Source organism: Lates calcarifer, linkage group LG4, assembly GCF_001640805.2.
Source record: "Lates calcarifer isolate ASB-BC8 linkage group LG4, TLL_Latcal_v3, whole genome shotgun sequence".
Taxonomy (NCBI): Eukaryota; Metazoa; Chordata; class Actinopteri; family Centropomidae; genus Lates; species Lates calcarifer.
Genome location: NC_066836.1, coordinates 5,321,941 through 5,349,508, shown reverse-complemented (window position 1 = coordinate 5,349,508; position 27,568 = coordinate 5,321,941). Strand labels below are relative to the sequence as shown.

The 27,568-nt window shown below is 38.9% G+C and overlaps 3 protein-coding genes across 7 annotated transcripts in view; 1 reads left to right on the top strand and 2 right to left on the bottom strand.

The window, feature by feature from the left end:
- LOC108884281 (zinc finger protein GLIS1) overlaps window positions 1-13,929 on the bottom strand; it is a 45,674-nt gene extending 31,745 nt beyond the window's left edge. Inside the window, exon 1 of one of the 2 annotated variants that reach the window (XM_018678098.2) lies at window positions 13,836-13,929. The gene's annotated coding sequence lies outside the window, so the exon portion shown is untranslated. Of the gene's footprint in view, window positions 1-8,478; window positions 8,608-13,835 lie in introns of those variants that run through there. The other variant, XM_018678097.2, reaches the window with a different exon arrangement.
- LOC108884283 (heterogeneous nuclear ribonucleoprotein C) lies at window positions 13,907-21,032 on the top strand. 4 transcript variants are annotated; one of them, XM_018678101.2, is made up of 9 exons: window positions 13,907-14,057; window positions 16,346-16,458; window positions 18,409-18,677; window positions 18,964-19,036; window positions 19,245-19,292; window positions 19,479-19,648; window positions 19,831-19,944; window positions 20,061-20,221; window positions 20,417-21,032. In XM_018678101.2, exons 2-9 carry the CDS (start codon window positions 16,454-16,456, stop codon window positions 20,519-20,521), a joined length of 945 nt encoding a protein of 314 aa, XP_018533617.1. In that variant the 5' UTR covers window positions 13,907-14,057; window positions 16,346-16,453; the 3' UTR covers window positions 20,522-21,032. The 4 variants fall into 4 exon arrangements, with proteins under 4 accessions (XP_018533617.1, XP_018533615.1, XP_018533616.1 ...); XM_018678099.2 differs by having other exon boundaries at window positions 19,242-19,292; XM_018678100.2 differs by having other exon boundaries at window positions 13,908-14,057; window positions 19,242-19,292; window positions 20,064-20,221.
- A 564-nt stretch (window positions 21,033-21,596) lies between these two features.
- LOC108884285 (putative ferric-chelate reductase 1) lies at window positions 21,597-26,255 on the bottom strand. Its single transcript, XM_018678104.2, has 7 exons — window positions 26,132-26,255; window positions 25,439-25,539; window positions 24,447-24,653; window positions 23,143-23,253; window positions 22,852-22,993; window positions 22,436-22,579; window positions 21,597-22,195 (listed from the first exon to the last, which is right to left on the bottom strand). The coding sequence occupies exons 2-7, from the start codon at window positions 25,535-25,537 to the stop codon at window positions 22,143-22,145; spliced, it is 756 nt and encodes a 251-aa protein (XP_018533620.1). The 5' UTR covers window positions 25,538-25,539; window positions 26,132-26,255; the 3' UTR covers window positions 21,597-22,142.
- Between the last annotated feature and the right edge of the window lie 1,313 nt (window positions 26,256-27,568).

Genomic DNA, 27,568 nt, shown 5'->3' with positions numbered 1-27,568 from the left:
ATTAACAGCTATGTGAAAAATACAAAGATGCGCTCATTCAGATCTGCCCTCACATGGAAAGTTGCTAAAAGAGAAGTGATTGATTTACAGTTTATTTTCCAGCACGACATGAAGTCGCTGAAGCACCCGAGCACATAAAAGCACCACCAGTCGCTCTGAGTCGTTTTCAGCCTCATGTGCAGTACACATTCACTCCCTCAGTGTTTCTATGACGAGTAGTTTGCAAAAATCTTTTCATTTTGAATGGAATCATCACATATGCACAATCATTTTTAACGCTGCACTCAATTGTGATCTGTTTAGCAGCAAAATGATGTGTTGTTTCATACAGACTGACATCTGCTGCTTCTGACCAACTACCCATCTGATGTTTTATCAAATACCTGATTAGTTTAAAGCTTGGTTTATACTTCTGCATAGGATCAACACAGAGCCAACACTGTAGCCTACACAAGTGGCTTACCCTGTTGTCAGCATTTATACTTGTGGGCTAGTTAGTGGTGGAGTTTCTGTGCCACTGTGTCGAGTCTCTTCATGTACTTCAAAGAATGGTGAGTGAAACTGAGCAGATCATGTTGGAGCTGGAGCTAATGCATGTTGAACAACAATGCATTGTGTCAGAGACTCTGTGAAGCTCTCAGTGTCTGCGATAGTAAAATGCCCTCAGTTATTTTGATGCAGTTGATCATTTGTATCACTGGTGTTTAAAACTCCCAGTTTCATACTGTAGCTGCTTTGCTGAGTGATTGTAGCCAGAAAAAATCTTGGGCACTTTTCAGATTTTGGAGGCAGTCTGGGTCAAAGTAAACTCAGTGGGAGCAGGTGAATAACATCTCATGTTGCAGAAAATAAGGACGTGTTGTAGAATCACAGTTCAGGCATTTCAATTACTGTTAACTTTAGACACTGTGATCCTCCTGAGGCTCTTGAGTGTATGCAAATAAACACATACAGACAGAGGACAGAACATGAACTGTTTCCTGTTTTGGTTTCATTATACTTCTGCTACACAACATTTAAGAATAAAATATTGTACTATTTACATTTAATTGAGATTTATTCAATAGATTTCAAAATTTTCATATATAAAACAATGATGTTATACATCTTGATGCAGTATTACAGATTACATGACACAAAACTGTAGAAATTCTATTTTTTATCATAATAAAAGTCAGAGGCCATTTTTCCACATAATTAATATTGTTACTTTTACATAATACTTCCACCTTCTAGCACCTGAAGCTCATTAATTCACGTTAAATCTGATTTATTTAATCCTTTTGAAAACCAAAGTGTAAAAACATTCACCTTTTTAAAGGGGAGTATATTGACACTAATGAATTGTTACTTTTGCTCAAGGGAAGCATCTGAATATACCTCCAACATCATCATCAAGTGCAGTAAGTGACTTATGAGAGCCAGAAATGTGAATGTGTTTTCTTAAGCCAATGTTAAAATACACTATCTCATCTTTCTGTCTCATCATTAACAAAAGCTCTGTCTTCCACCAAATTACATTTCCTTTGCAAACGAGTCAGTTTTCATTTCATCATTTAGAAACTCGAGCCAAAAGCTGGGGGTTGTGGATCTTTCTCTCTCCTCCATCAGCGCTCACCTATCCCACCATCCTCTCCTCCTGGCAGACCTAAACATTTACAAGCAGGTGTGGATCTGTGAGAAACTTCGACTGAGCGCAGATGGCAGGAAATTCCAGTGAAATGACAGTGGTTTGGTCCAAACCACAAGACAGTGTGAGCAGAGCCCGTGAACCAGATACGGCAGAGCGGCCAGCAGCAGCAGCAGCAGCAGCCTATAGACTCAACTTGGACTCAACCGGCCTGCCAGCGTCTTGAAATAGGAGCAGCTTCGCAAGACGTCTGTTAAAACTCTTCGCCGATGGACTGAGCCTGGTGTGGTGGGTATTGACTGACTCCAATGTGTCTTTCCAAACAAATTTTGGGTGGTATTTGGTCTGAGAAGCCTTGTGAAAATAGATTATGTTTTACACCTCGTGGTTTTTTATGGCCTATGTTTGGTGAATCATCAGTATTTTGGCCAATAGATTAGTCAGGACTATATCAAGCAACACTTTCCAGCTCTTCATGCAGCACTCGTCCATATGATGTCATGGGAAAATTAACTCTGCACAACAAGCGCTGTGGTGTCGCAGTGAGGGGAATAGGCCACCACCAATAGGAATTAAAAGTTTGTTTTAATTTGCAATTTCAAAATGTGACGTTATTAGCATCATAAGTGTTTCATTTGGCTGAATAAATATTTTTGACAGAAGGTTTCATGTATCTAAAACAATATTACAGCCGCTGACACCGTAGACGGACAAAAACCAAAGCTTTGCCCATCTAATTTAGCAGATTATAACTAAGTTAAATTATTCAGCCTATTCATATTCTCTATGTGCAACATGAAATCTTACTACATCAATACACTTACACAACAATAATGAAAAAGAAAGCAATTGTCTTTGAAAGATATTATTTAACATTTTTCACATTGTTACATCTACATCACTGTGGATTATGTCTGGTAAATTTTGCAACCCAAGAGGACTCTCTGTTCCGCAGAAAGTCCACTTGAGGCCTCTTGTGGACCTGATGAATTGTGGATTTGGACAGCCCTCAGCCCTCATGGAACACACCGATTAAGTCTCTGAGTCTTCGAGTCCAGTGAAGTCCGGACATTTGGGTTAAGCCAAATTGTTTGGTATGAGACAAGCGTTTTATCATCTTGTACGCAGGCGCTAACTCATGCCCCTCTCACCCACACAGACCATTCAATGGTTGAACTGATCAGGGGTCAGATAAACTCTACAGCAGCTCAGTGTTCCTTGTATTTGATTATACGTGTAGAACTTGCTGGAGCTGTTTTTCCTGCTCTTGTTTTAATGAGACACAGAACAAGTCCTAATTTCAGTATAATTTTAGCTGCAATTATCACAAAAGCAGAGAGACTGTGGATGTGTCAAGATGATCAGTAGTTATTTCCACATACTACTGACACAGTGACACTGTGGGAGGAGTAAAGATTAAGCAACTTAGAGAGATGGATGCATTTAGACCCTTTCTATCTGGGATAGATTGCTCCTCCATCCACCTCCAGCAGTTACATCCATCTTTGAATGTGAATGCTTTTTGGATGCATTTACACTTAGATTTTTTGAAACTGGATACTGACATTATCTGTCCTATTTCCTCAATGTAAATGGGTGCAGAGGTTGAATCAACTGCAGGTCCATTTCACATTCTCATGTTACTGAGGATGTCACACCAAGTGAACTAATGACGTTGCTACTAAAAGTCATTTCAAGCAGCACAAACACCAAGTAGTCTATCATGGTGTAATGCTGTCAGGGTCAGTTTGTGCTCGTTTGTAAAATGTTGTCTGACCACATATTTGTTCTGAGCTGTCACGCTGGAGGAAAAGCCAGGGCTGACATATAGAGGGGAGAGACACCATAATGTTTAAATACAGGAATTACGATGCATATTTTCAGACACACTCTCTTTGAAACTTTCATTGTGTTGCACTTGAATGTTCACACAAAAAGTGACAGAAATTGCTGTGTAAATAATGTTAAAAAAAAAAAAAAAACAGGGCCGCAGAGAGAAGTCCAAACCTCCTCTGCACAACCGGCCAATTCCTGCCTTAAGTGGGAGTGAACGTCACACTGTCACTTTCAGAAAGTTACAGAAAGAAGACGGCCCAGGGCCCAGCTATCAAATAAAAATACCTTTCTCCACAAAACAGTGAAAATTTTGGAATCAAATTTTGGGATGGGAGGGGAGCGAATGAAGTCAGAAGAGTACAGTAACACAGGAAAAAGCTTATTAAAAAATTTGTCAGTACAACACACACGCAGTCCAAGTTGTGACCGTAACTTTACGTGTACTCATGCCAACACAACACTCCGAACGACACAGTCACTGAAAACTCACAGTTAAGTTCATGTTCAACAGTTCTCCGTGTGTCTGCAGCAAGGCCTCTAGACCCTTTGAAACTCTGCTTTGATTTTTTTAAATGTGTGTATGTCTGCTTCGCCAATTCTGCGTAGTGTCATTAATCTTGACAGATCACTTTAATTTAACTGCTATATTTGTTATGCTTGTATGTTAGTCTTAGGTGACTCCCAGTAATAATATTTAAACTTTAGAGCAACAACTGCCTCTACAGTGAGTCTGGTCCTCTCCTTAGTGTACACGTCCCAAGACAAACTAATGCAAAAGCAATGCATGATGTTGCTACTGGCTGTGACTAAATACTTTTAATATGACAATATTCTCAATTTTCTTGGACTACTCCTCTTTATTGTTGAGTTTATTTAGTAATATGTTTGCTGCAATTTTGTTTGTAGCTGCTGTATTGATTTAATCAAACTGTGCTCTCTTGCTGCTGCAACTTCAACCTCCCACTGAGGACCTCATGGGAAATAAACTAATTAGCCTTATTGTGTTATCCTTTATAAAAGCCTTGTGTCTTCATTTCCAAAATCTAAACTTTTAAGGAACAAAAAAAAAAACAAGTTTGACCAAGTTGGATTCAACTGTGTTAGGAGGTTTTAACCTGCAGGGGAGCATCTCTGCTCCTACTCATCAGTCTTTTTACGCTACAAATGGATGAAATGATTACATGTACTTTTCTGGTTCACGCTCTCATGCAGGCAGCTGTTTTCAGCAAAAAAAGCTCTAAAAATCAGCTGCACACATCCAGACCTTGGCCCAAATGTCCTGTAGCTCTTTTCCAGAAGATAAGGTGTCTTTATTGCAGAGATCTCACTAATGTGTGATAGAGCTGTTCTTATTCTTTCTCACAGATCTCAGTTCACAAGAATCATTGCCTTGTGGTTGTATGTCTCCACCAACCAGTCACGTTGCAAGAAATATTGTCTCAATCTCCCCCTCTGTTCCTGAGTTATGGCGTTGAACAATGGCCAGAAAAATATTTTGGCATAACATTATGATGTCAGAGTGAAGCTGATCTTTGACCTTGTGGATATAAAATCACTTCATCATATAATCCTATTGTGTTATTTGTGTGACATTTTGTAATAATTAGTGTATGAATTTTTTGAGTTATGGCCAAAAAAAAACATGTTTTGTGAGGTCATGTGATCTTGACCTTTGACCTCACTCCAAATGAACACTACACTGTGTCATTCTCCATAATGGCTACCTTTATTTTTCATTCAAACATTTGGCTGATAAATACTTTTAAAAAAACAGGACTTTAACTTGTACTGTCTTATTTTCACATTGTGGTATTCCTGCTTTAATTAAAGGATCTGACGACACCGAATCAATGAATCATTCAACCAAGAAGAAAAAGGGTTTGCCTGCAAGTAAATACAGATTCAAATCTAAACCAAACAGACTAAATACACACACACACACACACACACACACACACACACACACGCATGCACACACACATGCACGCACACACACATTTCTTTAATACATTTGTTTTCCATTCATGCATTGTGAGAATGACCTCGAGGAAGAATCTGGAGTTTATAATCATCATGTAGAGATAAACTGCCCTTCATGTATTAACTGGAACTTTTATAATCCCACTAATTCACTGGACTGTGCTAAAAAGAAAAGTGCTGGGAGTTGTATTAATTTCCCAAGTAAACATGATTTAAAAAGACATTGGCCTGCAGTTAATACACACCAGAAACAATGTCGAAACAGTTACCTCCGATACTTGCGGCGGGTCGTATTACCCAGCTGTGTCACCCTTGGGTGTTGCAAAAGAGCACGCACCTCTGGCCAGGAATAACATTTCTGAACCAAACCAAAATGAGCTCTGCTTGTAGGGCAATCACTGTTAATGTCCGTGAAAGGTATGTAGGGACCGGGCGGCTGAGAAAAACAAGTGACGAACCATTTCATCAGCGTGCTATGAACACAGGCACGGCTGTCATAAAACAACAGTTCAAACTAGCAAGAGATCGGATGTGACAAATTCAGACTCGGGGCTGTTTTTTAAAAGACATGGTAACAAATATTTATGTAAGAGAACGCAAATTTGTTTCTTGCCTAACACTAATACGTCCCATATGATCAGAGTTTCTCAGTGACTTTGAACCCATAATTAAATATATTAGGTCATCTTGCCCTACGTAATATAAACACAAGTATTAAGGAGGCATTAGCAACAAAGCTATGACTTTAAATGACCTCTATTGACCACCAGAGGGAATTGCAGTAATGAGTTGTTTCCATCCAAATGTTGCTCAAATCTCCAGCAACTTTCCAAAAAGTCAGCAAAAGAAGCTTTGGATCAACAGGTGTTTCCATCAGCTGCCTTTATGCAAAGCTTTGGACAGAGCCAGACTAGCTGTTTCCCCGTTTCCAGCCTTTGTGCTAAGCTAACTGGCTGCTGGTACCACTCTGTATATTTCACAAAATATCTAATCATTGCTATGCTGACAGAAATAAAGTCAAAAATTGAGGAGGTAGCATTTGTATTCTCATTAACTTTGTACACTTTGTTATTGATCTGCTGCCTTTTTCACTTTAGCCTGCATAAGGAGGGCATTTAGTGATACAATTACCCCACAGAGACACTCAGCAAAGAGGTAAACCTATCACAACTTACCAGACTGAATTTGCTGATGAAGGCCAAGAGAGGTGGTTGAAAGCCCCCCAAAAAACAAAACTGGCCCTGTTTTAGCATTATTATGTCGAACTAAGGTCAAGAATTAACTTTCTTGATGAAACAACAATCATTTTCAAAAATGTAGCCTTCATCTGAGGACAAAATCTCAGGCAACGCGAGACGATCTCAACTCAAGGTCCACTTACTCACTTTGCTGAAGCTTTTGACCAAATCACAGGTACGGTTTGTTTTGTCAGCTGCTGTTTCCATAGCCAAGAATAAACTGTCAAGCTGACAGTTTTTAACCGACACTGACAAGAAGTGAAGACCTGAGGAAGACTGTGTGATGACTGAAAGTAAAAAGTAAGTGGACCTTGAGTGGGGATTGTTTTGTCATCTCTGTTTCTAAGGTGAAGAATTAACTGTCAAGCCTGACAAAAGTATTGTCCTTTCCCTGGCAGCGTAGCCTCATTTCACCCGTTTTTTCTTCTTTATTTATTTATTGCCACACACAGTACCTACATACATGCAGCAGCAAATCCACTAAATAAATCACAAGTGAGTTGTGTAAGTGATGTTAAGTCTCACAACTTCTTGAGGAATCAATGGACCAGCTTTGGGCTTTGTACTTTCACTTGTAACCCAAAGACATATTTTGAAACCGTTGTTTACATATTGAAAAGTCAGCGATAGGAAAACAATCCACCAAAATTGAAATGCTTTTGTTATTTTCTTCCCCTGGTGTGAAATTGAGGCGAACATACACTGCCAGGGCAAACAAATATTTTAGGGCGAAACAAATCTTGGCTCGCTGCTGTCTCTTGCTCGTAGCGCCATGCTCCATCTGAGCACTTGAACAAACAATCTGAGCATCTGGTGAAATAATCGGTGAGTCACTGGTATTGATCAACAACCTGATCAACCTCCCAAAGGCATATTAAGGTAATTTTATGCTTTTTCGGAACAGTACAGATATTGTTTATTGCTGCTCTAATAGCCACATATATAAGATTAAATGGGGTAAATAGTAAAATTAACTGTGAGTCAACCCTCGTTGCACACACCTCTGTGCAAAGGGAGCACTGGCCGATGCCTGCAAGTATAAACCCTGATTCCCCAGCACAAGCTCCATGTCAGTGATACCATGAGACTAATGATTAAAACAAGCCTCCTCATCTGTTTGACTTGCAGAAAGCCAGATTTCCACCCCCTGCGCAGCACTTTTCATTCCAGCTACATTACATAAATCAGTGGACTGCAGAGGAGTGGAAAGGAAGAGTCCCATAAGTAATAAGGGGGAAAGAATATCACAGGGAACCATTTGGGTAAGAGTTCACTGCAGTATATAGCAGCATGTCTATTAATTGCCTCAAATCCTTATTGCACAATAAAAACAAGTTGTTGTGAAATCCAAGATACAGAGGTAAAAATTTGAGCTGATAATATCATTACTTGACAAAAGGTGGAAGTTTGTCAAAGTAATTTCTTTTGTGTGAGGAGGTTTCTCCTCAATTATCATAAAGTCCTGACAACGTAGTGTATGCAAGGCATTAGTGCACATCCTACATCCACCAAACAATGGCTCATGTCCCGGATTTAAGTGCTAACAGACAGCTACCAACATTTACAGTGATGTATTAAATCATTGTCTAAAGAAAAAAAGTCATTTCAACAGATTAATTGCTGATCTAACTAATTAATAATAAATCTGCACGAAGTGTCTACTGCAATGTTTCATATCTAAAACACAACATAAGTCACATGGTAGCGTGTTTATCGTCAGTACAGGTCACTGTTTCAGCAGGTTAAAACATTTTAAAAGTTCGGTAAAGTTACAGTTCGGAGCGCCGTTCTTACCGTTTTGTGTCCAGTCATTGCTCACGGCTCGTTAGGTAGATCTTTGCCTCGCGCTGGCTGCACGCGGATTGTGCCTCCCACTGTCTCTACAGCGCGCTCCGCACCGCGAGCTCACTGGCTGCATCTGCTTTGCTGCGCACGCGCATGCACGGACACGCGCACACTCTTTTTTTATTTAACAGAAGATGGGCTACGGACAGTTTATAGTGTTCACTCACTGTAGGCCTAAGTGTCTGTGGTCGCCTGACGTAAAACCCACAGAACTATATGTTGTTTTTATTGGAGGGTGGGTTCAGTGAAACTGGGCCACTTTTTGGCAAATGTCCTGGGACACAACTATAACAAATATTCACTCATACAAACTATGTTTTTGTAAAATCATACAAACCTTCTTAACATGCATAACATTGAATAAAACTGATCTTGTTCAAAAATTATAGACTCTTGAACCCAACAAACTTCATTCAGTGTTTCCAGGTTTAGTGGGACAGCTGGTGTGTTAAAGAGGGACACTGAGATATAAATATGTTGCATCTATGTATATTAGTAACATGGATAGAGCTCAGAAAATATGAGCTCTACATATACACAGCCATCACATTATTAGGAACATCTGTGCACCTGCTTATTTGTGCAATGATGCAATCAGCCAATCATGTGGCAGCAGTGTAAAGCATCAAATCATGCAGATACCAGTCAATGATGGTTTGAATTCCTTTGAATTCCTTGATCAGGTGTGAGATTTCAGATTTCACATCTATCATCTGATGGCTGTCCAACATATATTTACTTAAAATGCGTATGTTCTAGCTTCCAGTTCATTTGCCCATCCACTTTCTCTGAATACATGCCAACCTGTCCCTCTTTTACCTTTAACCACACCCACAATGATGATGTCACACAGGTAAAAATGATTGTTGAGTGATGAGCAGCGTTGTAACAAAAAATTCAGGATAAAAAAATGTATCAGTTCCATTAAGTCAAATGGAAAAACAAGGCAATGATTAAATGTCCCACTTTTACTGAACCCACCCTATGTGCTCTGTAATGTAATATTCCTGTCGGGACTCATTGTGAGTCTGCAGTGTGTAATAATGGGCACTTTTTCTAAAGTACTGCACTGAAATACTGTTTTGATTTTCTTACTTTTTATCATTTTGTGCTACTTTATATTTCTGTTTGAGGCTGAATTACCAACTGCCCAGGGGCTCCGGGCCCCCAAGGGCCCCAAAAGTTCCAGGTCTACTCCATATAATCTCTGAATAATATAATTTGATTTATCAACCACTGCTATGATAGGTCCTCTGTCCTCCAAAATTTATCATTCAGACCTGAAAAGTTTTACCTAATCAAGGTCATTTGCTGCAACATTATTGTTTCATTAACTTGCTTTAGTTTTTTTCTGTGTCAAGAAAGTGACTGTATCCCCATGGTTATGTTAAATTTACCACTTATAGAGTTTCCATTAATATTCCAGAAGGATTTTTAATGTGCTGATGTTTAGTGATGAGTTAATAGTGATCTGTTCATATGTTCTAGTATTTTGATCTCCTGTGGTTTCACTATGGAAATTGGTATAGTATCAGTGACTTTATTAAAGATCCACTGTGTGTCTATATATTTCTGTTCTATCTATTTCATCCTACAGTGGGAAGCACAATGATGAATGTGACTCTGATCTACATGACCCCCTGTCATCACTGTAATTTTTTAAAGAAACTCATAATAAGTTCTTAATCTTCGGTGTCAGATGTACAGTGATTTATTTCTCTTTCTTGAAACCTTTTAATGTTGTCACATTAATTTTCCTACTGTCGTCATGCCGAAATAAAGAGAGGTCATATTGTGGCGTGTGCACATCGCTTTGTTCAAAGAGTGAGTAAGACATTAATCACAGGTTTGGTGGTTGCTTTTTGGTCCCTTCCTATCCACAAGTTAAAGTGTGCCTGAGCAAAACACCGAACCTACAAATGCTTTACATGTTTGCAACAACAAAATGTGTCCACCATATGTATATAATAAACTGTTTTGTAGCTGCTTCTCCCTCATGGTTTGATAATGTTCCTATATAATAACTGACAATGTCTTTATTACTTAATAGTGGGTTCACACGGGTTCTCTTTCGTTTTATGATATTTTTATTTCCAGTGGTATCCCTATAATTTAGTACTCAATGTGTTTGTGGTGCCCAGTATTGACCTTTAACTGACCATTTTCTGGTTTTTGGTCTGTATCGTCCATATTTTCTAGGGTATCCTTGCAATTGTAATCTCCATACAATTTATACAGGGGGTAAAAAGTATGACATCCATGAAGCATAATCCCTGTCCTTTCCACATTTGCACCAATCACATCAAAACTTGGACATACTGTATGACAGCTTGTCAAACCTCTGGCATGCTGAGATTGACAGAAATACACAAAGGAGGCAAACAGGCAGAGAAACCTTTCATCTGTGCATCTGATTACACAGTTAAACTGAGAGTCGGAGTTATATTTCTGATTCCCGAGATGATGCAAAGAGCTGTAAACAAGTCCTCTGGGACGGTGCTCAAAACAAAACCAGATGAGCGAAAACAATTCACAAAAGAACATATTCTCCGTGAAAAATTGGGACATTGTAGAGGGTTTCATCTCCTAACTAGATACAGAGAACAGCTGGTATTGTTCTCTCTTAGTTGCCATCCTGTCTCTTTCCATCTCTCTCCCTCCCCAGGTGCAGTAAAGTCATTCAGAAATATTAAAAGGCTTTTTTCGCCACAGACATTTTGACGTGTCATAGCAGGAACAGCACAGTTGTTACTAATAACATTAACAATGGCTCTGTTCAAGTGTCCCTGTAAGACCTGACAGTGTGACAATGAGGCAGCATGAACAAAACCAGGACCCTGAAAGTGAAGCGGCTAAAAGTAGTTCAGCCGTCATTAATTTAATTAGTTACACCTGTGATTTTCCTACTGTGACATGTTGAAACGTCCGCAGTAAAAAAAAGACCTTTGATAGAGTGAGAGATAAAACTCAAATAAATACAACTCCAAACATGTCACTGGAAACAATTATGCAAATGAGAGGAAAATGGTGATTACATACATGTGCTCCGTCCATTGTTTTTAACATAAAGCTTTTCTTTTGGTTTTTTAAGTGAAGGCTTTGTCTGATATAAATTTGCAGACATTCTGACTTCATCATAACACAGCGGCTCCCAGCCACAGCAATGTAAAGCTGAGAGGTCGTGACGATATTTAAAAGATAGAGAACAAGACAAATAATACATTTCTGTTCTGTTTTTGTAATCTTTGCTTTTTTGTGTGTGAAATACTTAATAGTAGAATTAATTGTTTCTGACATTTGCTGGTTCCAGCTTCTTAAATCAAAGGATTTGCTGGTTTTCTTTGTCTAATCCAACTGAATGTCTTTGGGTTTTGGACTGTTGGTTATGCAAAACAAGCATTTTGAAGATTTTGAAGCTTTTTAGACATTTTTTTAACGATTAATCAAGAACACAAGAGGCAGATAGATGAATAGATTGTTGTTGCTGCAGCCCTTTTGAATAGTTTTACTTCATCAGGCTTCTAAGAACCAGTTAAATGAAACAGTCTGAGAGGGGAACACCATTCTTTGCTAAACTCAAAGAGATATACAACCTGTAACAAGGGGTCATGAGCCCATATGTCTACATTTGAACAGGTCACAAGTCAAGAAGACTGAGAACCACTAACTGTCATAACAGCAAATGCACAGGTGTATTAACAACATAGATAACAACTGGTTGAATGCAGGTTCATTTCCATTGCTTGGTTACACCTGTGCTTTTCCCCCTATGCCAAGGCAAAATGTCCTGTACCTGTACATTAGATGTAGAGTAAGTTTCCCACTTCTGTGGATCACTTTTCAAAAACAAGAGATGTTTACCATGAGACAACCACACTGGAATTACATTTAAGAGAACTTTCAACAGACTTTTGTCTTTGGAAACTCCAGTTTAAGAGCCTCTGTGGGGATTCAGTTCACCTGCAGCCAAACCCACACATATTTCTCTAACACACTTATATTAGGCTTTTACATATCCATGTACAACTGGTCAACCCTTGACTAAAGCTCATGGAGGCTGGAGAGGACAAAGGCACACAGGTGCATGCATAGTGCACATGTTAACATGTTAACCTCAGCCATATTTTACTGTTTTGCATTAATCCCAGTGTCAGAGTTTATTTATTTTTATAACAACACTGCCCTCTCCAGGCTGAATGTGATAATACCGCAGTAGTCTTCTACTTTATGCTCACTCTGCTCAAAGGACAATATTCAGATAGGTACAGGACAGGTATTGAGGATCACATGCTTTTGAAGTTAAACAGATTAGTAATTCAATGAGTTACTAATCTGTGTGTGCAGGATTTTGTTGCTTTTTTATAATCCAGTTTCCTGGTTTATTTCTGGTATGTCCATTTACTTTCTTAAATATTCACACAGCTTCTATAAAGTCAGGTTGTATAGGTGGTGGAGAAATTAGTGCATACGCCTCTCTCTCTCTCACACACACACACACACACACACAAAGAACAACAGCAACAACAAAAAAACCTATGAAGTTACAATTAAGCACAAGCCACACAGGTGACTCATATTTGTTTGATTGCCAATTAGTAGCAAGGTATGTCAGCTGTTAAAAAAGGGCTCATCACTTTTATTACTGATTTTTTTTTTCTTGCCAATAGAACTAAAACTATTAAATACTAAGTGTCAAAATGATTACAATTTAAAAATGAATTATTAATTAACTATGAGTCTTAAAATAATTAAAAGGAAAACCAGTGAATCCTCAAACTTGAGGAAGTGGAGCCATGAAATGTTTGGCATTTTTGCCTGAAAATTACTCAAATGACCGTCAATATAGTCAATTTACAAATCCTTGAATCCAATAATTGTTGCAGTTTTACTTCTACATACTGTTGCGTAGTTTAATCTATAACAAAGCATCATATTTTAGAAGCTCTTCCTATGTTTTGTATATAAAATTCTTAATTTGTACAATAACTAAAGCTGTGAAATAAATGTAGTGGAGTAAAAAGTGCAATATTTCCCTCTCATTTGTTGTGGAGTAGAAGTATAAGATGGCATGAAAATAAAATATTCAAGTAAAGTACAAGTACCTTAAAAATGTACTTACGAGCAGTGCTTGAGTAGATGTACTTAGTTACTTTCCAGCACTAACTTAAAAACAAAGCTAAAACAAATGAAAGCCTAAATCTTTAGAGATATTGGAGGCAGGACAGACTGATTTTCAAAGACAGCAGGTGGGTGCGTTTTAATTAACAGGTCACACCGGTGTTAGCAGTGTTCCATTTATGACATACCTCGGTTGACCGACGCCGCTCCCACGGACTGCTCTGCGACACAAATCCAGCACCTCTGTCCACTACTGCGCCATTGCCAGTTAGCACTGCGTTAGCTCGGTGGCTAGAAGAAAGCTAGCTCGCTGTTCAGGGGGGCGAACCGCTGGTGCTCCGAAAGGACGACCTAAGTAACGATTTGACAGATTTTACCGAAAGCAAGGCATTTTACTCGTAAAGGTCGTGGTGAGTATTTTGTTCCCAGACATTTTTCATTTTTCCTTCCTTTTTCTTTTCTTTTTGGATTTTTTTCAACGATGTTTTTTCCGCTATTTTGCGAGTGGACAGATCGTAATGTGCTGGCTAGCGAGGTAGCTAGCTTAGCTAACTCGGAGACGCTCGTCCCCCTCAAACACACGAACGCTGCTTGTGGTTTTTAGAAAACACGACGCTTTGGATGCATCTTAGCTGCAGTTTTATCTCCCCTTTTTTAGCTTTATTTTTGTAGCATTTATTGTGAAGACTTTTGATTGATGGGACTGATTTGTTTTTGCCAGCCCACTAGCTAGCCAACTAGCTACCAGGATCCTTTTGGTTTGATAGTCGCAGCTTCATCCTGATCCATAATCGATTGCAAATTATCGACTACACATTTGTCAGAATTTTGCAGGTTTTGGTTTTTGCAAGCAGAGGAGGAACTGGTCTGATTGATGTGTATTTTTTTTATGCTTTTCAATTGATTGTCGGCTAACGTTAGCCATGCCAGCCGGCTTTGTGTCCCCGAGGCTAGCGCAGGCCAAGTGTGTCACACTTAAGCCTGGTGGTGGCGCTGTCGGGGTCCAGGCGGGTGTGTTGTGGATGGTGTAGGTAATTTTTCATAATCCCCAGACTTTGCTTTTCTGGCTCATTCTGCTCAGTCAGTTTGTTTTTTATGTGGAGTAGATTTTTCCCGTGTTTTTTTTCCTCCCATGATGAAGAGTGATTTTTCTGTTTTTGGAAGCTTTGGACTGTAAAGTGGCTTCAGTTTTGTTACAAATACGTTACAACATACACATCTTAATAATTAAACATTTCTCTATCTGAAAGAGTATGATGGCTGTTTATGTGTATCCAAATCAACCCATGCTTTCACATTCACTCTTAGGCCGCAGGTACACCCTTAAGCATTTAGTCTCCTCATTTGAAGTTAATGAATTAAAGTAGTGTTTACATTACGGGGGAAACACTAAGAAATTCAGAAACACATCACTGGAGGATTGCACAAACAGAAGCAGGGTATCTGCAGGTCTTAAAGTCTATAAAGCCCCAAGAAGGCCGTAAAGGATCCTAAATTTAATTCACAAAGGTCTGGATTATTTATCCCTGGCTGCTGTAGATGGTAAAATTATTTATAGCCTTTATGTAGCTGTGGGCTGTTGGAAAACATATGTCTATGAACTGCAAGTGAACCTAATGTGACAGTATACTGTGCATGGATGAGGCCTTTTGTGGAGTTATGAAGTATAATTACAATATATTTATTATGACTGCTATCCATGAGAAAATTATAGCAAAAACTTTGATTTATCTACTCATCAGTTTTGTACCACTTATCTGGGTCTAGTTTCCATTAAGTAATTATTTACAAGACAGTTTTATTTATATAATTGTAGGCCTTCCTCTTATGTAGTCTTCAAGTCTTACTGTAGTATTATTATGCCAGTAACAATCAAAACTTACTGATGACATATTTATCTTATTGGTGTATCCTACATGTAGTTTTTATTTATAAATTATGAGTCAATAATTCCTAACCTATATAATATAATGTTACACCAAAGTATATTCTTACATGTTAGGGGGCTATCAAAAAAATCAGATGGCCACATTTAGATTTTAAAGTACAGATCGGCAAAACTCCTCCAAGAAATTTTCCTGTGGAATTTAATAATCTTCTAAACATCTGTCCAGCCACTGCAGTTGATTGGTAAATCTGACACCTTGACAAACATTTGTTTTCTGTTTCTCTAAACATGAGAATGTACTTGATAAGTTCAGACAGTGCGTCCGTTTGAGATCTTGAGTTATTTACACACCCAGATTTGTGGTTCAGCTAGAATTACTCTCACAAAAGGCTGCACACACTCCTCTCTGAGCTCCTACATCCATGTTTCACAAGAGCTGCACAAACAAAAACATATGAGGACCAATTAGGGCCTACTCTTTTATTGATATGAATGTTAATGGTTTTATTTCTTTTGTGTTTAGTCCCAGGTATAGATTTGTTTCTCTCAAATGTGGATCTCTCCTGTATTCTGTCACTTTACTCAGCTTAGTTTTTAACAGCATCAGACATTGCATCTAAACAGGCATTTGGCTCAGGTTGTAGTCTCAAAGTGGCTAGTTGTCCTGGGATTTTCTTGGAGACACACATCTCTTGTTTTTGACCTCTTGTCACTGACTCCTGCACTCCCACATACACTCCAACCAGGTAAGACTTGGTACAAAATATAACCCTGCTCAGCTTGACTGAGGTGTGTTTTCTGTCGCCTCAGTAAAAATCGCGAGGGGCGAAGGTGAAGGTCGAGACACCAGCCCAACCAAACTGAACCCAGCCCACAGTGTCAAACATCAGACAGACGACAGCCCTGCACACAGACGCTATGGAGTGAGTGATGAATGTTCAGCCCCCTGTCAGCCGGGGGGTAACTGTTGATGCCACTGCTGTTTTCATGTTTTCCTGTACAAGGGTTCCCTTCCCATTTCCAAAACCACACAAGGCTCTGGGCTTCTCTGAGAACTCACATCCTCCCTTGGGTCTGTTAGAGTAATATTAACATGCCCTGTTATTTGGATACTGAGAGTAGGACTGGTCAGCTGCACAGAACTACAAGAGTCCATATTTTCAGCCTGAAAGTTCCCAGTGAAAATAATTTTTTTTTCTGTTGGAAACAGAGAATATTGAGTTGCACGATTGACAGAAAATTAATCAGGAAAAATGCCGAAGAATGTGCAGGTTCCTGCTTCTTATATTTGAAGACTTTATAATTTTCTTTGGCAGATGTCACAGTAACCTGAGAATCTTTGGGTTTTGGACTGTTGGTCAGACAAAATAACATTAGAAAGACGTCATCTTTACCTCTGGAAAACATTTGTTTTTGTTGGCCTCACTATCATATTTTCCAACCTAATCCCCAGAAACAAAACCACCCATCCCCTACTTTAATTCTGTATGAAAGCACCAATAGACTTACCCAAAATTTCAGGTAATTAATATTGAGATAAAAATTCAGCAATTTTTTTTTTTGTGTCGCCCACTTCTAAGCCCCAAACTCATTCCACTCTAAGCAGGAGGCCTACATCACTGCTTAGAAAAAGATTACAAATATAATTTTTACATTTGTCATTAGTCCAAACATACGCCCTTGTAATACACTGTCAAAGCAAAAGTGGTTGCCGCTCCCTTCTCTGCCAGTCAGGTGGAATTTAACAGTGGTTTCCGTGACTTTAACTATGTGGCTTACTGTCGTCACAAAGGCATGGTGCCAATTTAGACTAAAAACATGCCCCACTGTGTGTGAAACTTCTTGAAAGTGAAACAGCCTTGAATCTTTTGAAAATGAATCGTTTGCCTTGAAAGTTTGTGTGTGTGTGTGTGTGTTGAAATGTAGCTCAGAAGTACATTTGTTTTAGTTGTGTGTGTATTGATATATCGGTAATATAAGGATTCCATCACTTCACAACGTGAAGCTAAACCGGAGCTCATTTAACTCTGAATGCAGTGTCTAGCAGTATGAGGTTCCTGATTGTTCAGATACTTTTTGATCAGGCTAATATTTAACCTCCTTTCAGCTCAGTATGTTTACAGAGTGATACTAAATTTCACGTGTCGTAAAATAAACTTGAAAAAGTCACCTGATAACAGCAGCACCACATCTCATCTACTGGAATCGCTAAGCAAATGAACAGGTGGCGACTTTCTGACTGAAAGGGTCAGCTGCAACTGTTACATTTAGTTCTGAGTGAAGGAAGTAATGTGTCTCTTTTGTTATTGACTAATGTATGATTAACAAATGAGCTAAATCTTGTTGCCAGTTCTACAATCATGCATACAGTATACTGTTGTACTGGTGTATGTTTGAGTTTATTGCAAGCCTCTGATATTATATATATTTAAGTAAATCTGCAAAGTAATTGAATTGAAGAATCATTTGATTTCTTATTTTTTAACATCTTTTGATGGCAGCTTAGGCAGTTGTAGTTAAAAGTTTTACTTTTTTACATGAATGGGGATTATTTTCATACTGGAAGGAAATTATATGGCCACACTTGATGCTTATGAATATCAACTAAAGAAAGGCTGATGAGAATTTCAAAGCATGAAAATAAGGGAAAGTTATATACCTCTTGGTAGTGCTACAAGGTAGTAGTTTGTTTTTGATTTAACCCTCTTAATTTCCCAGGAAACCGTGCTGATCATGTACGCTGTTGTCCCGATTCACAGACCCTACAGCTTTACTCAACGACAGCAGGAGTAGTTCAGAGGGGTAAATGTTACTCATTCATGCCACTAAATCTGGGATTTGTGTGTGTATCTGTGTCTGTTTCTACCTGCCAGTCGTTCACCCACCACCTCCAGCCTGATGGCCAGCAGCAACGTCACCAACAAGACCGACCCACGCTCCCTCAACTCCCGGGTCTTCATCGGCAACCTCAACACCCTGCTGGTCACCAAGGCAGATGTCGAGGCCATCTTCTCAAAATATGGCAAGATCGTAGGATGCTCCGTCCACAAGGGCTACGCCTTCGTTCAGTACGCTAACGAGAGGAACGCCCGGGCTGCCGTCACCGGGGAGGATGGGAGGATGATTGTCGGACAAGTGCTTGGTAAGGTCTTGGTTTTTGAACTTTCTGCAATGAGAGGGGGGACAAGGATTTTACAAGTAAAAACAGTTTTGAGTTAAGTCCTGTGACAGTGTTATTCTACACAGTGTACAAATGCTCTGGAAAAACCTCAGTAACTACAACTAGATGATGGATCAGACATGTTTTTGAGATCTGCTGGGAACAAGATGTTCCACTGCGACTGCGGGGTAAACCGCCAATGAAGGGACTGGATCTGTGGTCCTTGGCAACGCTCACTTAATGATCTGTGGTCTGTTTTTCCCCTCAGACATCAACCTGGCTGGAGAGCCCAAACCACACAGGTCAAAAACCACCAAACGCTCAGCTGGAGACATGTACAGGTCAGTCACAGTGATTACTACAGGCTATCACTGCTGTTACACTGCAGATAAAATAACACAACCAAAATTACATTATTGTAATAGTAAAGCCCTGGAAAGGTCACCTGACATGAGACAAGAGACTTTGTACAGAACACAGAAACATTATGTCCCCTATCATGTTTCCTCTCACCTCTTTTTTTTTTTTTTTTTTCTTCCTGAACAGCAGTTCCTCATTTGACCTTGACTATGACTTTCAAAGAGATTATTACGACAGGTGAGTAAAATGTTGTGCAAGTCAGAAAGACAAATTTCCTTGTCTGTTACTCATCAGTTACTGTTTCCTTTATTTTCTGAACTTCCTCCATCCTGTCCACCTTGACCACATTATTTCAACAGCAGTCATTCTTTCTGTATTTTCATTGTGTCAGAGTAGCTGACCTTTCTGTTGCTCTCATACCAGAATGTATTCGTACCCATCCCGTGTCCCCGCTCCCCCTCCTCCCTTGTCGCGGGCCGTGATCCCGTCCAAGCGCCCGCGGGTCAGCCTCAGCGGAGGGAGCAGCCGGCGAACCAAGAGCAGCTTCTCCTCTTCCTCCAAGAGCAGCCAGAGGACCTCTTCGTCCAGAACGAGTGAGTGTCTCCCATGGCCTCCTGTAACATAGATAGATTATCTGAAGCTTTATCGATCACTTGTTTTTAGGAATTTTTATGAGCAAAGGTTAGTTACATCCATGTTTGACTTTGATAAAAAATGCAGGCCTGGACACAAACAAACCATTGTAGCAGTCATTCTCCTTCCTGTTTCCCTGTAGTGAAAGTGGATGAGCTGCAGACCATCAAGCGAGAGTTGACCCAAATAAAGAGCAAAGTGGACGACCTGCTCGAGAGCCTGGAACGCATGGAGAAGGACCACAGCAAGAAGTCAGGTATGGGTAGAGTCTGATCCCTGCTGGATTTATTATCTGTAAGGCAAAAATCTCACAGAACTACAGAGAGACCTCAGACATGCGGTCATGTTTTAAAACTGCTCCGTGTTCGGCAGAAGCTAAGAGCTTAAAAACGGAGCCAGGCGAGGTGACTTCACCACCACACCCAAGCAACAAGAAGGACGACGGGATCAAGAGGGGGGGCGAGAGCCAGGAGCTGAACGACTCGGATGAGGACGATGAGGAAGAGGAGGGAGACCTGCTGGAAGAAGAAGAGGTGAGACTCCTTTATCCAGGGCCACTTTTCATAGAAGGAACCGTTTACACACAAATCGCAAATATTGGCAGCGTCAAGTATCACAAATAACATTAATTTAACATACTGTAGTCATGTTATTAAAGCCCACAATGAACCTGATGCTGTTGTTCCACTGAGTTTTTCATTTTAAAACTGTTTTGTCAACTTGTGCAGGTGAAGAGTCAAGAGAGGGAGGATGACGAAGAGGAGGAGGAGGAAGGAGAGCACGTGGAAGGTGACGACGATGCTGACAGCGTCAACGGTGAAGAGGACTCGTAGGCTCAGACCACACCGACGCATGCGGCGTGCACACAGCTTCCAGTAGGAACTTGGACTCTGTTTTAACACTCATATTGTAGATACAAAAAGCAAACGTGCACACACGCACACACACAAGCATGGTGTACACACGCTGTTGTCCCACTGTCCCTAAAGCCCAATTATATTTTTCTTTTTGTCTGTTACTTTGGCCAGTTGTCCAGTATCACTGTAACAGGAATAATTAGCTGTAGGTTTCAGTTTGTGTTTTTACTGCGTTGTTATGTGTCTTCGGGAGAAGGCAGAAACACGGACTGTTAATGTTCTCAGAGACGACAGCTCGACGGACATGTCTTAACGCGAGGACGGAAAATCAGCTACAAAATATCGTTTTTAGGTTCAATGTGTTTGTTTTTCCTCATCAGTGAGTTTGTTTGACCTTGTGTGTCTGTATGTTAATGTCAGTTTTTTATACTATTCAGTTTCAGTTTAACTGTAAAGGAATAAATTGCAATAAAATATTAAAATTAAATGAGCCCTTGTTTGTTTTTTCACAAGCTACATTGATGATTCTGAAAAAAAAATGCAGGTTTTGTAGTTAAAGCAACAAAGTTTTTTAACTTTTGCTGGGCAGCCATGAGTGGTAATTAATCCTGTTTGTTTGTCTCTGTAACAAACCCATATTTTCAATGTTGCTTTGCTGGAGATCTCTAGTTTTTTAAACTGATCTACAGTTTGGCAGTACTCCTGAACTTGCTGGGCCTTATTCCAGCAGTTGAAGTTGCTATCACTCACTCAGCAGGAGATCACACCTGCTCACCAAAGTTACATAGAACAAGAACAGGTGTTTGGGGCGTGGAGTGCTTTAAAATTTAAAAGTAAACCGCACTGCTGTCTCACTAGAGATGGGGTTTGAAAGCATTTTGTCGATTCTGAATCCTTTCAAATCCCAAATCTCTCAAAACAAAAATCAACTGAAAAAAAAAAGAATTTTAAGTTTTATTAAGTTTCCTTCCAATTACATCTGTAACACAACAGGTCCTCACAGGTACCATGCCAGGTAAATGAGTCAATGATGGGATGCCATAAACAGGAGTAATTCATAGTTTCGGCTTTATTATCATTTCAGGGTTAGGTGAGCTTGTCACTTGGCCCTTCAACAAATGTTTTACAGTCACAGTACATTCACATGAAAACATTAGCTTGGCTTGAGTTCCCTTTGATGTTGACTTTTTACTCATTTACTGCCAAGATCTTCTGGAAAAACAGCTAAAACTCGTTAGAGCCAAGCCTGTAAACTGAATTTGCAGACGCTGCTTGTGGTGCCATATATGTGAATGGTTTAAGTGGATACAAAAATAGAATTACAATACTTAATCTGGAGATATATAATATAACAATTATTTGGTCGCTAAAACCACACAAAGTGTTTGCAAATCCCTTCTGAATACCAGTCATTTTTAGCTGAAACTTCAGCTCATAGTACAAATATAGTGCAAAAGACACTTTAAATATGTCTAAATAACTTCAGTAAAATACAATTTACACATAATTTAATGACACTCAGTTGTCCTCTGTGCATAACTCCAGGGCACATGTCTTCATTGTATCATTCAGAACACAACTTTTCCTCTGGACTCTTTCAGGCTTTCTGCATGACGGACAGTGTGAGGACACTCAGCAGGACAAGCAAAGCTGGCAGGGAAAGAGATGAGACATTTATCAGAAAATGTTTGTTGGTGAAAATCACTTCTCTCTACTCTTTGACAACTGATTGATCTGATTTTAGCTTTTTTCTTAATGATCAGATTGTTTGCATGTAAAATTACTGTACTAAATGTTTTGTTATACAGTAGGTCAGTCCATTAAGATGTAGGCTGACTGCAGATGTGTTGAATTAGGACCTTGGATATGAAATGGCGGTGCGTTGTTTACCATGAGGGTGGAGAACACAGGTGCCTGCTGTTGTACTGCTGCTGGTCATTGTGGGTGCTGCTGTGGTTCCTGCTGTGTTGCTCGTCGGGTCGGCGATGTTCAGAGCACCGCTGTTCAGGGAGACATTGAAGGGACCGAGAGAATCTAAAGAAAATTAAACAGGGGTTAGAATACTGGGAAGTTGAGGTATGACAAAGAAAATGAACAAAATTGGAGCATTTAATTTATATCTGAAATATAATGTGAATCAGTTTTAAAGAGGAACCAGTGAATTGCACATCTCTGAAGAAGAAAGGTTGGCTAAGTTTAAAAATCAGCACTGATATTATTGGTTAATTGTTATTTATGGCTAAGATGAAAACAGTAATTATTTTGGCATTTATACCAGTAATATGGTGCCAAATTTTCCCACTTACTTCCATTAAAAGTACCAGTCCCCAGGAGGACGTCGAAGGTGGTAGCATCGCTGCTCCTTGTGCTGGTGGCGTTCACACCTGGGACAACAAACTCACACTGGATCACGTTGTCCTTCACTGAGCCTCGGATTTCTGTCACTCTCTGAAAAGGCAAGGTGACAGTAAATTAAAGAGTGTTTGTGTTAAACCTCTAGTTCTAGTTCATATAAACAAGTGGTTTTCTTTCTTTCTGTGGGATAAATTAAATACATTTGTTTATCCCTCAGTGTGTCACTGAAGTTGAGACCTCACCGTTTCTGTTGGAGTGAGCATATCATCCGTGTTGTTCCTCATCATTGTGCGGAAGAAAAATGAACCATTGTTTGAGCTGTTCTGAGCACAGACAAACAGCATGGTGCCACCCTGAAGAAAGAAACAGGTAAAAAATTTAATTTCTTCCTCAAAGTTGTTCAAGTTTCCAGCCCTCCTGGTTTTGGGTGTTCACCCGTGATGACAAATCTTTTTGGTGCCATAGTGCTTTTTTTTTTCTCTCTCTTTTTTTTTTTAAACTTGTACTTCCTTGTTTGCAGGTACTTTCTCTCTGTTCTTTGTTCACAACAAGGTCTTGCATAAGATCTTGACATTCTTTTCCATTGCACAATAAGTTTCATTTTATACCACATTTTGGCTGAGACATTTGATTTGATAGGAGGAATGTGAAGTATGGTGAAAACCAAATCCTGGGGTAAATCATGTTTTCTGAGAAAGCTGCTGCTAGCATTACAGTTAACTGGGTCAGTGTCAAAGGTAAACATAGACACTTGGAGGTCATTATAAAGTACCTCTAATGTAAAACTTTATCTTGAAAGTCAGTTATCGCCCTTTTTACCTGGTGATTTATTAATGCTAACTCTTTAGCCTTGCAAGGTAGGATGCTAATACCAACAGAAATCTCAGAGCAGAGTGATGGCAGTTTGAGGTTTGTTATGGCTTTTTAATCACTGTTAATTCGTATTGCATTTGGTATCCTATTTCTACACAAAATACTCAACACAATGGACATGAAAGGCTCTTCTGAATAACGCAGAATTTGAAGAACACAGTTGGTGTATTGCAGCTCTCCGTATTGAGACAGTTGGGCTATTAGAGACAGTCCTTACAACTCCATAAATAACTTCTCATGTGTTTGTATCATGTTTGCATTCATGTAGTCATGGGTCACTATTGAGTGAGAGCAATATAAAAGTAGAAATAAAAAACCAGGTCAATTTGCCTTTGCTGGGAACATTGATGTTGTATAACATCAGTGTTGTATAACAAAAATGAATGCTGTGTGGATACAGTTATCATTAACCTGGAACAATATTTGCCAGGTGTCCATTAACCTGTAAACCCTCAAACATTTTATTGACACTGTGAGGGCAACTTCCTGGCAGAAGTGTTTGACTTCACAAGATAATGGCTGCACAGACATGGCATTATATTTGATCTCTGTGAATCTGGACTGTTGGATTTGGGGAAGAGGAAGAAGTTTGGCCTCTCCTCTATGTAGCATATCCGCATATCCCAACTTAACCCAACATAACAAACATTACACTAATTTTAGTGTGCTTTACCTCAGATGCATTCACGGTAAGTCCCAGTGCGACATAACCCATTGAGTTTCCTCTGAGTTCGACGGACAGGTTAACGCCATTGGGAGCCACTGGGGGGCTGGCAACAAGAGACCCAAACAGACAGGTGCCGTTTCCTGCAGGATCACAGTTATTTGGTGTCTCCAAACACAGTTTACTGACTCTGCAGCCTGTCCGAGTGATGTTCACCTGGTAGACACACAAACACACACACTCAGTAACACATACAGTACAAGTCACAAAGTGGACATATAACAGCTTCAGTAATTTACATTTATTACTCCCACTGAGCTAAAAAATCTACTCTGCCAGACAATGATAAATTAAAATTTCGCCATTGCGGGACTAAAAGGATTATCTTATCTTAATAGAAATATATATACAGTATATATATAAAATATATTATGTTTCCAATGGAATGATTTGCCTACAGATCTAAAATCTGTCATGTTCTGCACCATGTTGTCCAGAGCAGTGAAATGAACATGTCTGGTCCTAAAGGAAATAAAAAACCTAATAATGTCAGCTAAAGAAAAATACTGCTGTGATTATGGGAAATGTAGGACCAAGCCCTTTCTGGATTTTGACTCATACCAGGGTTTAAAACTTAACATAACTTATCCTCCGTCACTTAAATTTAGCCCAGTTTAGTTCCCTAACTTTGTGGAAGGGCAGTATTGGATATTCTTTGACTGCAATACAACAAACTACATTTCTCAATTCCAAACACAAACGATCCATATATTGTTTAGACTATATAAACTAAAAATCATCAATATCATATACCCTAACATGAACACTTGTATTGTTAAGTTTTCACAAACAGATGCATTTGGAAATTTCCACAAACAAAGGCAAATTGTAATTCTATTTTTAATTCTAAAACTTGTAGTGAATTGTAAACTGTGTTTAAAGTACAAAGGTCAAAATGATACTGTGATGTTGTATACTGAGTGAATGAAATGAAAACCAACCTCTGTATTGTTGGCAAATGACAAATGAGCCGTTCCTCGGACACCAGGTGCCACAAAAACCATAAAAGCAGCGACCAACAGGATCAATCCTCGTTCCATCTCTACCAGGGAGACAAGGACAAAATATTAAAACCAGTTAAATAACATCTCATTTTTTCTGTACAAGGACAACAAGGAGGAAAGAAAGAAAACCAACTCAAATAACTGTCATAATCACATCTTCAAACCTTCATTGTTTACAGTAACAGGAAAAAAATCTTTACTACAAAACTGTATGTATAATAATATCGGAGAGATTAGAGTAAAAACTAATGAAATGGTCTATCTTCACTTCTTTTCCAGTCATTTGAGGCAAAGGTAAAACTTAAAAATCAAAACAACCTCTTCCTTTTTTTTATTAACAATACACAAAAATATGTAATACATAATATAAATATATTTCAGGATCTGGTTGAGACATAATATGGAAAATGAATACTCTTAACTCAGCTTAGTTTCTACAATGCAAAAGTAAATAACTTTCCACTTCTTCCACTTGAAATAACTTCAAATAATCTCATTACTCTTATTTGAATTCTTAAAATTAACCTAATTAAACCCTATAAATAATAATGAAAATAACAATTAAAAATAAGTATTCAGGAAAATCCTAATAATAAAAAATGTGGTTCAATCAAGTTTTGAGAGACTTACCTAAGCTGTGAAAGTCAAATCAGTTGAGTTGAGAGAATGTTCTTTGTTCAGCGGTTTCTGCTCCTCTGAGTGTGTCTGATCCCCACGAGAACGTTTTAAATCTTCATGCTGGTGGTGGTGATGCAGAAGAGGGGGGAGGGGTTTTTGCAGCATCCTGAGGAGGGTGTGGCTTTGTGAGAATTCACCTGACCGACTACCTGCCCTGCAGGTGCGCAATTCCTTTATGTTTGTGTCACCTAAGCAGTTTCTTGAAAAAAGCCACATCATACTAGAGGGCAAATAAAGTTTGTGGTTTACCAAGAAGAATGTACTCAAGAGTTTATTTTAGAGTCTGGATTACTGAACATGGGCCTATTCAATCGTTCATCCACTTTATACATGAACAGATATCTATTTATTTATTTAAATCATTAACTAACATTTACAACAAAATAAATAACTAAAATATAATCTATGATCGTTTGGTTGATCTGAATTTTTTATCTACTCTCATATAAACTCATGAAACACTTTACTTCAAGTCCTTCTCTAACTGTTACAGCTACATAAGAAGCTGACCACAATTATAACTTCTTCCTCTTTTAGAGCACAGGGGATCAGTATTATACTTACACACTACATAGTCACAATTAGGAAGATTCAATAAAGGAAATAAAAATTCAGTTTTGAGAGCAGATTAAACATTTATCATAAAAAAATACAGAATTAAAAGTGAGGTAGAGAATATAAAATTATTGTATGCTGTGTTTTACTATGCCTGTGCTAACAAAGATTAAACTGGTTACGTGAGAAGGTTTAGTTGTTAAGTGTGTAAAATCACATCTTTCTCTCAAACAGCACTGGTAACATTATAAAGTAACATTAGGATTATGATATGTAACATTATGATAATTAGTTTATTGTAAGACAAACTAGATCATGAACCATTACTGTCTAATTAAAGGAACAGTGTAATTTACCGTTCAATGTTACCTGCTGATAACACAGATATGGTGTGTGACCGAAACTGGATTGTTGGGTATTATTATGCCAAATGCTATGCTGGTGAAAGCCAAGGTGTGATACATCAAATCGGACATTCCTATCTGTTTCCATCCTCCATGTTCCAGTAAGTAAAGTTAGGTTTGTATCCTGGGAATTTTGTATGTTTTTGAGATGAGACAAACGTTTAATGCGTGAGAGGGAGATGAATTTGCAGTGGAATTTTTAAGCACACTATACCAACATGCAATACAGCTAAATTTGACTTTTAACTCACCAATATTGGTGAGGAGATGGTATTTCTCTCTGTGTTTTTCATCTGTAAAGGCTGAAAAACTACTGAAACGGTCTGTAGTCCTTTGTGTGGCTCTAAACTCTCTCCTTAGACAATACAGATCAAATTTCCTTTGTTTGTACTAGTTCTTTAAAACAGGGTGTAACCTGTTCAACAAGAGG

Bases quoted from the DNA above. Each gene is read 5' to 3' on its own strand.
- LOC108884283 (XM_018678099.2), top strand. The intron at 19,293-19,478 runs GTGAGTAAAATG...CTCTCATACCAG, and splicing joins CAAAGAGATTATTACGACAG to AATGTATTCGTACCCATCCC. The intron at 19,945-20,060 runs GTATGGGTAGAG...CGTGTTCGGCAG, and splicing joins GGACCACAGCAAGAAGTCAG to AAGCTAAGAGCTTAAAAACG.
- LOC108884285 (XM_018678104.2), bottom strand. From the start codon at position 25,537: ATGGAACGAGGATTGATCCTGTTGGTCGCTGCTTTTATGGTTTTTGTG. The intron at 24,654-25,438 runs GTTGGTTTTCAT...TGTGTCTACCAG, and splicing joins CATTTGCCAACAATACAGAG to GTGAACATCACTCGGACAGG. The intron at 23,254-24,446 runs GTAAAGCACACT...TTCTTTCTTCAG, and splicing joins TTACCGTGAATGCATCTGAG to GGTGGCACCATGCTGTTTGT.